Here is a 10,287-nt window from a genome sequence, read left to right as displayed (position 1 = left end):
ATTCTGAGTAACTGGCCTAGGATAAATTGCATTGAGATACGATAAATTGGCCTAGGATAAATTGCATTGAGATACGATAAATTGCATTGAAAAGTGAGTTATGCATTTAAAACCATGAAAACTGAGTTATTATAATGGATTTTCCCATTATTAAGGTATGATATATATTTTCCCACAATTTTAACAATTAAAAAAGGAGTTTCAAATCAAATATTGTATTTGCAGAACAATCGATCTTCAAACCGTTTTAAAAAGCGTTACATTAAACGGCATCCCCTGTTCTCACAGAAAAGGAAAGGAAGAGGAGTGTTACACTGACTATTGATTTCATTTGGAAGAATATCCAAAACCAGGCTATTGCAACATGAATAATCTTAAGACCAAAAAACAATACACAGTCGTCCCTAACATTGTACACATGCGCTTTCATCAAAACTTCCATACACATATATTACATTTCCATGCTTTGCACAAGTTCAAAGCCGTGTCAATATACCTAGCTCCCCTGCTGAGTTTCATTGATGTCAGTCAGCTGCCAAATATCATCTTCCCATAGAGGCCCATGGAAGACCTCTGCAGCAACCTCATTATATGCGGTGTTCTCAGAAAGACCCTGAGAAGAAATGGCGGCCATTACATCTCCATCATAATATGGAAACTGGTTCAGCCCCATCGCCAACTCGTCCGCAGAGTCAAGAAAGACATTGAAATCGAACTCCCCAAGAACATTTCCATTGCCATAAGCCTGCAAGTCCCCAACATCTGAACCGTCCCCAATGGAAGAGGCCGAGTCCGAATGCTTCGATATTGCCCCCATTTCGGTTTCTTCTGACGATTTCGCAATGCTGGAATCTCTGCAGCGCTCATTCTCGCTCGGCTGGGCCTCGCAGGAGAACCCATCCTCGTCCGTGTAGCTATCCATCTTGTCGATTCTATCCAGAAGCGCCATGAGGTCGGCGTCCTGCGCTAGGAGGGGCGGGCGCAGCCCCGCATTGGGTTTCTTGGCCTCTGGGATAAATACCAACCCCGGCCCCAAATCCGTAACGCTCTCCATCACATCGCTGGATTCTTCGTCGTCCCTGGCTCTCTTGCGGGGCAGGGGCAGAGGCAGAGAGCTGCCGCTGCTCTGAGAAACAACATCTGAATCGGCCATATCGAATCTCCAGACAGGCACTGTATTGTTAAAAAGGATTTTTGCATATCAGACAACATCCCCTAACGTCGAGCTTTATACAAAGCGCAAATGCCACCAAGAGCTCGCATGCAGAAGATGTTCCCGAGGATGCCACGTGGCGAGAGTCCCCATCAAACAAACTCTCATCGACAAACACGCATGGGGAAGGAGGAAGAGGAAACAGACCGTGGCGCGGGCAGCTGGAATCTGAGGACGTGGAAATTGAAACCGCCCTGTTCTTCTTCTTGTATTGGCTGCCCAAAATAAAATCTGAAGAAACGGCCCGGGCCCCACTCAACCCCTTGTAATGGGTAGAGTAGAGCCTCTAAACACACTCCCTTATCTGCCCGCGCACGTCAAGATAAAATCTTCTCGTACTCTGGCCCCTGGCTTTCCCGCTTTTTTTAGCCGATTTCGAAAAATAAAATTAAAAAATCCTACGTGTCGAACCCCTCCACCTTCCCCCGGTCTAGGGTTAGGTCGGTACCCTTACCCGCTGAGAATTTAATTCACACGTATCTCTTCCCTCGTGTGAGGTGTGAAAGCGCGCTCTGTCCACCTCGATCCGAGGCTCACACCACTCCCGTGAAATAAATAAATAAATTTAAAAAAAACAAGAACATAATCCTCCGAGGCGTGATCTGGGCGAGCGTGCTTCCGGAAATCGATTCCGCGGGTCCCGCCGATAGCTTCGGGTTACGTGGAGCCACGTTTCCAAACCAACTCTCCGGCCGACGGAAAGTTCGCCCGGCACCCCATGATACGAATCTTGTTGACGGTATTTACGATTTTTTGTTGTTATTATCCGACGGCGGTGGCCTCGGCCTTCCCTCCCGGAGGCGGTGGTTGGAAACCGGAATGAAGTGATAGACATGTACAATCTAATTCAGTTTTATCTGTGGGCGCCTCAACACGTGCTCCCCAACAAATTTCCAAATCTAATTCTCATTTCAAATGACTTCCCTTAGCTTAACTTGTGCGCATCTCTGCCTCGTTTGCCCCCACTCCACCTCAACGTATACAACAACTTTAGCTTTATATCATTTATGTTGGGTGGCACAACACATTCCAAGGTTGAAAATTATTTCCTACCCTCCAATTAATGTCTAATGTCAATATAGGTGAAGTTTGCTATCATGAGAAACTTGGATTGTACTTCCCTTCATTCTTTTTTTAATGTCTTCTTTCAAACCTACATGCCCACAAAACCCAATAACAATCAAAGGTTACATCTTCCCTTCATTTTTTTTTAATGTCTTCTTTCAAACCTACATGCCCACAAAACCCAATAACAATCAAAGGTTACATCCTCTAATATCTAATTTTTAATTGGGAAAATTACATAACAAGAGAGCAAGCTCATTTGTCCAAATGCTACAATTAACCCTCCAAGATACCAAAGTATAAACACATTATTTTCCATCAATAAATTATTAAAAGTATCAAATTAGTTGGCAGAGTTGTAAATAAACCCTCCAAGATACCAAAGTATAAACACATTATTTTCCATCCATGAATTATTAAATTAGTTGGGAGTGTTGTCAATTACTTAACACAAGTGATAACATCCATGCATGTCTCCATCCATCCATAGAACCCTACCTCTCCTTCTACTCAGCGAAACTTCTAAGCTACTATTCAATAATAGCAAACACGTTGGTGTTCCTTTATCCCTATCCGTCCCAAAAAAACTACTATTTCTTGAAATTATCAATTCAACAAATCAATAACCTCGATTTTAGCGAAAAAAAAACTCTCTCTATATATTAAATTTAGAAATACAAATTAACTTTATTATTGGAGAGAAATATACATTATAATAACCATTTTCGGGTCACGTGCCTTGTTGAACTTAGATCGAGGTCATATATTCAACATTTCACGCTGTGATTTCTTGTTAGGGATCTTGAATATTAATGAGTGTATTTTGTTTTCCTTTTAATTTTTCGAAATTTTTAATCAAACAAATGGTATAGGTGCACTGAAGGTTCTAAATAGATTATTATAATTCCCTAATTCTAAATAGATTATTATAAGGAGTATGTTTCTGAATCAAAGTCGTTTATGGCATGTGATCGTTTTATCTATTTAACAAATTGTTTATCAAAATAATAATATGCGCTCTCACTTGGTTTGGTTTGCATGGTAATCCCCTTATCATCGTCCCTGGCCTCAAAGAGAATAGATTCTTTAATGGGATTGTTCCACGAGTCATACTCCAACCTTTGTATTCGTATACTTTAATTTATGGATCCAGTGATAAGCATTCCACTTCTTTTATAAAAAAAAAATTGAAAATGCACGAGACATCTAATGACCTATTATAATATAATATTATCATTCTATTTTTAAAAAATGGAAAATGCAGGGAACATCTAATGATCTATTATAATATAATATTTTTATTTTCATGTTTATATTAAAATGTAATTAATTATGTTTATATCTTAGTTTTGACAATGAATTATATTGGATGGTTCAATCTGTAGATACAGAAATTCTCATGTGATTTTTACAAAAAAAAAAAAGAAAAAAAAATATATATATATATATATAAATTCAATATACACAATAGCCTTAATTCGGAATAATTAATTATGTTAAGCATATTGTATTGTTTGTATCAACATTTAAATGTTTTTTAACAAATTAAATTAAATTATTAGAAATGTTGTTTGTAAATATTAGTCTAATAATTAAAAATGTTGAGTAGCCAACTAAGAGTATATCAACGTTGATACAGGCTATGATATCATGGGTGAAAAAATGATGAGGGCATTACCAAGAAGTGTCTTGCAAATCTTACCATGAAATTCAAAGTTATGATACCATGAGTGGAAAATGATGAAGGCAATATGAGGAATTGTCTTTGCCAAAAACTTGCCATGAAATTCAAATTTAAATTTGATTCTTTTCCTTCTTGCCCAAGAACCAATTAACTGTGAATGACTGGATATTTGAAATAGTCACCCTCATAAATATGGAAGTTGTCATGGCAACTATAATAGTGCTTTAAAATTTGATGGAAGGAATGGGTTGAGTACATTCCTAGGATTTTGAAGTTGACCCACAAACTACCTAGGAGACAAAGCAAATGTGAGACTATACAACAACAAATTGCATTGAACATGGAAAAATGTGGAAGGGGATAAAGACCCATGAATGGAAAAAGAAGTGAAATATTCATGACACACAAATTTAGACCATACCCATAAAGACAAAAGACACATGAGTGCAAAAGCAATGAGAATCATGAGTAGAATATTGTTAACCCTAAGTGGAATGATGGCTAAAGTATTATGGATGACTAAACTACATTTTGGGTGCCCAAATGTGTCTAGAAAAGTGGCAATCGTGGATTGGAATGATATTGGTGTGTTTCGGGCTCCCTAAAACAAATTTTGCTTATCAAACAATTGCATAAGAGCTTTGGACTCTAGTTGGGTAGAATGGGTTACAATTTGATATGTGTTGGTTGAGAAATGAAGGGAATCCCTTATTTGTGTTGCGAACTAGTTGAGACGCATCTGGATATTGCAAATGTCCATGCTCATTTGGGAAAAGAGAGTCTTAACTCTATCATATGCGTGAAGGAAAGTAGTTTTCACCTATTGAGACCAATTACTAGGGAGTTATAAGTTTTTCCCCTTGTGGTATCCTAGTTTAGCTAGGGGGTGACCAACTATAGAAATTTATGTATAGCTAACCATGTGGTTGGGTGGGAAAGGCTCTTCCCTAGATTAGATTTAAGCCTGAAATTTCATATAAGTGTTGCCTCTAATTACTATGATTATTGTTCATTTGCATTTGAATTTTGTCAGTAAAATTAGAAATGAAAAATGTATGCATTTTCTTGTATGGAATAATATGGTATATATGTTAAATAATAAGTTGTCATATATCTCTAGTCGTGAGGTTTGTTGCCAGGACACCAAAAGGATTCTCATGTTAAAGATTGTTGTGTGTGTGTGTGCATGTGTGCGTGTGTGTATAATGAGGCCCATTTGTGTATGTTTGTTAAAAGGATTTGCTTGTGGGTATGATGTTGCATAATTAATGTTTTAGCTAAGGGTCATGTAATCTCAAGATCATCATAATTGTGACTTCAATGGTTGTATGCAATTCTTTTATGTGGGAGTTGAGTTTTGGGCTCCTTTCCTCTTCACCATGGTTCTTTCCTTGATTGAATCATTAAACTTATGAGATAGATGAAGTGTTTAAGCCTTCACAGATTTGATGTGACACATGCAATGGGTTGTCATGTCATTTGCCACATGTCGACTAAAAAATAACATTGTCATGGCACCAAGGGTGAAAATATTCAGATGACATCTCAATAATCCTGACTTGGATTTTAATAAAGTTTATATTGTTAGAAAGCTCTCGACAAGCAAAAGGTGATTGTGATATCAGAAAATAAAAATTAAATAATAATAAATAAAAATAAAAATAAAAAATTGAGATGAATAAGAAAACCAAATATCTGGTACCCAGTATCCTTAATCAAACATTAAGGGACTATATAGTGTTACATAGCAGTATTAGAGCTATGGTTCAAACATTGGACTTAAATAGACCAAAGTGATAGAAAATTTAAAGCACTGATTTGCCATAAGGACTAGATGGGCCAGAATAAACCATTGAGATTTTATTACTATAAATCTTAAAGCAAGACTGAAAGAGGATTTGTTGTCATAGAAGAAAAGATAGATGGTGCTAAAGTTTAGGGAAGCTTCATATATCATAGCAAAGTTCAAATGTTGGACCTAAATGGACCAAAGATAGCCCTAAGAGAAAATTATCAAAATTTGTGGCTCAACATGAGGCTCGAACTGTCATAGATAGACCATAAAGATATAATTGTCAAACTAATTGTAACAGCCCTGGTGAAAATTTCATGTAATAAAAGTTAATAAATGAAAAATAATAACCACGGTTGATGGGACACTTATTCCAAGCTTAATGTTGGGCAAGAAATCCTAGTGTGGGTGTTCATTTGGTTATTAATGGCTAAGGAAATTGGTAAAGGCAAAGGAAAAATGGCATTTTTGGCACATTTATTTATGAAAATAATGAAAATTAGGAGAAAAGGGAGGTGAAAGGCAATAAGTTCCATGTGAGGAGGAAAATGAAGGAAAATAATGGAAAATGAAGAAAATAGAGGCCTCATTCATAAAAAGGCTTCTGAGGATCTGTACACAGACTTGTGTCAGTTCAGTTTTAGAGCTCTCTCATTATTCTCTCTCTCTCTCATACTCTTGGATACTTAGAGTTTTCTTGGAGCACTCTTGGAGGGTGTGGCATACTTGGATTCTTGGAGCAAGAAGGCAAAGGAAGAGCAAGAAAGCGCAAGAGGACATCAGGATCAGTAGCTACGGTGGATTTTTCTTGCAGGTATCTAGTTGCATGTATATTTTCCTGACTAGTTTTGGCATGCATGGCATATGCATGTGGTGTGTTGGTTTTGATCTATCATGGGCATGGAAGATGGCCGAGATTGACAATGGATTTCCTAGCCTTACCATTTTCTGGATAGCCATGGTGATTGTGGATTTATTTTCCTTGTTTTGTTTTGGTTGGTTGTCATGTTTCCTTAGATTGGGTTGAGTTATTAGTCCTGGAAGCCCTAGTTGGGCAAACGCTCTAGGAAGCCCCGTAACAACTTGGATTGAGTTACTAGTCCTAGAAGCCTTGGTTGGACAAACGCTTCGGAAGCCCTTTGTGGGTTGAATTACTAGTTCTGGAAGCCCTAGTTGGACAAACGATCTTGAAGCCCGGTAAAAGTTGTGGGTTGAGTTACTAGTCCTAGAAGCCTTGGTTGGACAAATGCTCTGGAAGCCCTAGAAGGCTTGGATAGAGACCAATATGAAGATGGTTTTGTGATGTCCGACCATGAGGTGGAATCTCTATTGGATGGGTTCAGGTGGATGGCCTCTAGAAGCCCTAGATGGTTTTGGATTGATGTGTTCTATGAATCCCACATGTATGCTTGGAATATGGCACAAGGGTGAATGAATGAAGAGAGTTTTGGATCAGCCATTCTATGGTCGGGTGGAACATGGAAGTCCCATCCAGGGTTTGGACTTTGCATCATCAATATGAGGTTATTTCTCCTTTTATTTCTATGAGTATTATATTGGATTATATGTGGTTTATATGGTTGTGATTTCATTGGTATTTCTGCTGCTATTATGCTGGTTATATATGTGTTTTATGATAGTAGCTATGTATGGCTCTCATCATGTTTTTACCTGTAAATGAATGATCAATGCATCTATGACCTAATGGATAAAATGATAGTTAATATGTGGAATCATCAATGTATCTTAGTGATTCTCAGCTAAGTATGAGACCCCTATGCTCAGATATGTTATTTACACCTATAGATTACATATTCGTGATATTTTTTACGAAATGCCTATCATGGCTAGTACGGGTCCATTCAAGGCCTTATTCAAGTGATTGCATTTATACTGTCATTTCCTTGTTATTTTACTGTTCTGAAGATGTGATTCAATTCTGGGCAGTGACTTGGGCTCTAGGCCTGAAAAAGTGGCTCAAATCTTGGGGACGCTGGCATAACACTATGCAAACGAGTCCCTGGACACTGGCTTGCAGGCTCGTGAGAGTGTCTAGAGGTCCCTGGATGCTGGAATTCCCATAGCATGAGAGCGTCCAGAGGTCAAGTGGTCCAAAATCTCAGTGGGACCCAAGGGTTGGTTGGCAGAAAGGTTGGATTGGTTCCTGAGGGTCCTAATGCTAATGTTGAATGTCTTTATAGTTTGTTTCCATCGATTCCACTTCATTAACGTGACTTAGGAGGTCGAATCATATCATAGTGGCTTCTCGTCATATGTTTACCTCGGCTGGTCGATTGCTTGGGTAGATGTGGGAGGAGGGTGTTACACTAATGGATCAACTATTGAGCTAGCATGGATTAAAGGTAAGTCATAGAGAAGAGATTATAGGATGAGGAGTACAATGGTGAGGCTACATGGCATGGAAACTAGGATTATTGGATGCGCTAATAAGCATTAGGATAGTGATATTCTAGGTGCATATAGAAACGTTGGGTGAATATAATAATGAATTAACATACATATAACATGAATGAATACTCAAAGTAGTCAGTTGTTATAAGATGGTTATGTTGGTTAACTAGGGTAAATGAGAATCATGTAACCAAGAACATGTTAACCATATGGATGGAGAAGCTAATGAGTCGTGTGGAGATAAGGCTATGGATAATAATGTGTTGATCGAGAGGTTGGTAAAAGGAAATGCAAGAACACCACCCCCCCCCCCGCCCCAAAGATACCAATTGATTAGGTAGAATCCAATAGACTACTAATAGCCATGCATGTTTTGGTAGGCTCAAAATATTGAGAGGGAGTTAAGTAAAAATTCCTTTAGTGAAAATACAACATTAGCAATTATATGAATGCATGAATGGAAAGTAAATCAAGAAATAGTACTGGTTATGCTCTAGGTGATGTTAGTGGTCACTTGATAACTACATGTTACTTGGAATGAATGATCTCTTTTTGTTGTTTGTCATACAGAAGAAGGCATCATGTTATGCTTATGCCCAGAGACATGACATTTGAATGACAATAAACCCTCATAAGGTAGGATGATATTGAAATTAATAGATGTACATGAATGATTAGGAAAAAGTGTAAGTAGTGAAAAAACATGATAGTGTGCATGATTGAAGGCGTCGTCTAATGAATTCATAGTGTGAATGCTCATTTATGAATGTTCACCTAAAATGGGTAGGTAAGCATTTGAAATGATAGAATTGTTACTAACTCATGAATCTGAGATCATCTTATGGGATGCTATATATTACAACTAGGGAGAGTTGCATGATAATGTAATCACATATGAATGGAGTACAAGAAAGTGTTGATTAAGGAAACAGAGTTATGAAATGATGAAAACAACAGCTAAGTATTCTAATACTAATAAATTATATTTAATATAGTGGCTACAAGATTGGTTGCATAACATTGATGCACTAGATACTAATCTAGTCTATTGTGTTGTGTAGAATGATGGGTTGGACCTAGGAGGAGATGGCATGACAAATTGATGGTAAATATTCATGTGAAATTGAATAGAGTTGTTGTGAATTCCAACATATACAAAAGAATTAGACAAGGAAAACCCTTGACCCTCTTCCCCATCGATGTTTTATTAGGGATGAAAGAGTTAGAAAGTAAAAATCATAGAAACCTGAGAATGTTGTTGAAATATGGAAGGGAAAAATTGAATATTTGAATTTATATAATAAATATATCAAGAGAATGTAATAGAATGCATGAAAATTTGTTAAGACACATAATATATGGAATGAGGATTTGGAAGTGTTGAAGCACATGTTTTCTTGTTGGCTTAATAAGATAATGTAATTGTGAATATGATATGTGCTTAGGAATGGTTGATGATGACAATATCGTTGCTTAACAACCTCATGTAGATGATGAGGTAGAAAGGATGTTCATTATAAGGTTGATGAAGGGAACATGTAAGCTTCCAAGGAGTATCGTCTATTTCAGGTCAACTAAGGAATAATAAGTATAACTATGTAGGTATGGATTGTTCACACTCGAATAGTAGATAATTTGAAGGGATGGTAAGTATTCCTTTAGCGTTATGTTGTATCTTTAGTGATATGAACTATGATTAAATAAACATGGGATATCAATGCCCATGTAGGGTATGTTAAGGAAAAATAACTACCAACACATAAATATTTAGTAAAATCTTGGTGCTATGTGAATGCATGGGGCTATTGTGATGGATAGTAGTCAAATGAATGAGTAATACACTCATGTAAAGAATTATTGATGGAAATGTGAGAGTTATATTTGATAATGCAACGATAATTTCCTTTCAATATATGTCATATACAACTGAAATGATTAAGTTATTAAAGTGTATAAAGAATTATAAGATCATTTTTAGAGCTATTGTGAATATCATAATGAAAGGATTATATACATATATACTAACCTTCTTTAGTTGATTGAAAGCGAAAAATATAGGTGGAATGACCTTGGATATAGAAATAAGTGTAAGGCCATAATGAAGGCTCGATATCTTCACAT

The 10,287-nt window shown here is 37.0% G+C and overlaps 1 protein-coding gene across 1 annotated transcript; it reads right to left on the bottom strand.

The window, feature by feature from the left end:
• Positions 1–323: 323 nt before the first annotated feature.
• On the bottom strand, positions 324–1,238 carry LOC149179035 (uncharacterized). Its single transcript, XM_089420494.1, has one exon. It carries the CDS (start codon positions 1,151–1,153, stop codon positions 497–499), a length of 657 nt encoding a protein of 218 aa, XP_089276620.1. The 5' UTR covers positions 1,154–1,238; the 3' UTR covers positions 324–496.
• Positions 1,239–10,287: the final 9,049 nt, after the last annotated feature.

Source organism: Pinus tabuliformis, chromosome 4_1 (genome assembly GCF_031772625.1).
Source record: "Pinus tabuliformis cultivar Carrire ecotype Pingquan chromosome 4_1, CPIR1, whole genome shotgun sequence".
NCBI classification, from domain to species: Eukaryota; Viridiplantae; Streptophyta; class Pinopsida; order Pinales; family Pinaceae; genus Pinus; species Pinus tabuliformis.
This window is presented reverse-complemented; position numbering and strand designations above follow the sequence as displayed.

Bases quoted from the DNA above. Each gene is read 5' to 3' on its own strand.
- LOC149179035 (XM_089420494.1), bottom strand. From the start codon at position 1,153: ATGGCCGATTCAGATGTTGTTTCTCAGAGCAGCGGCAGCTCTCTGCCT.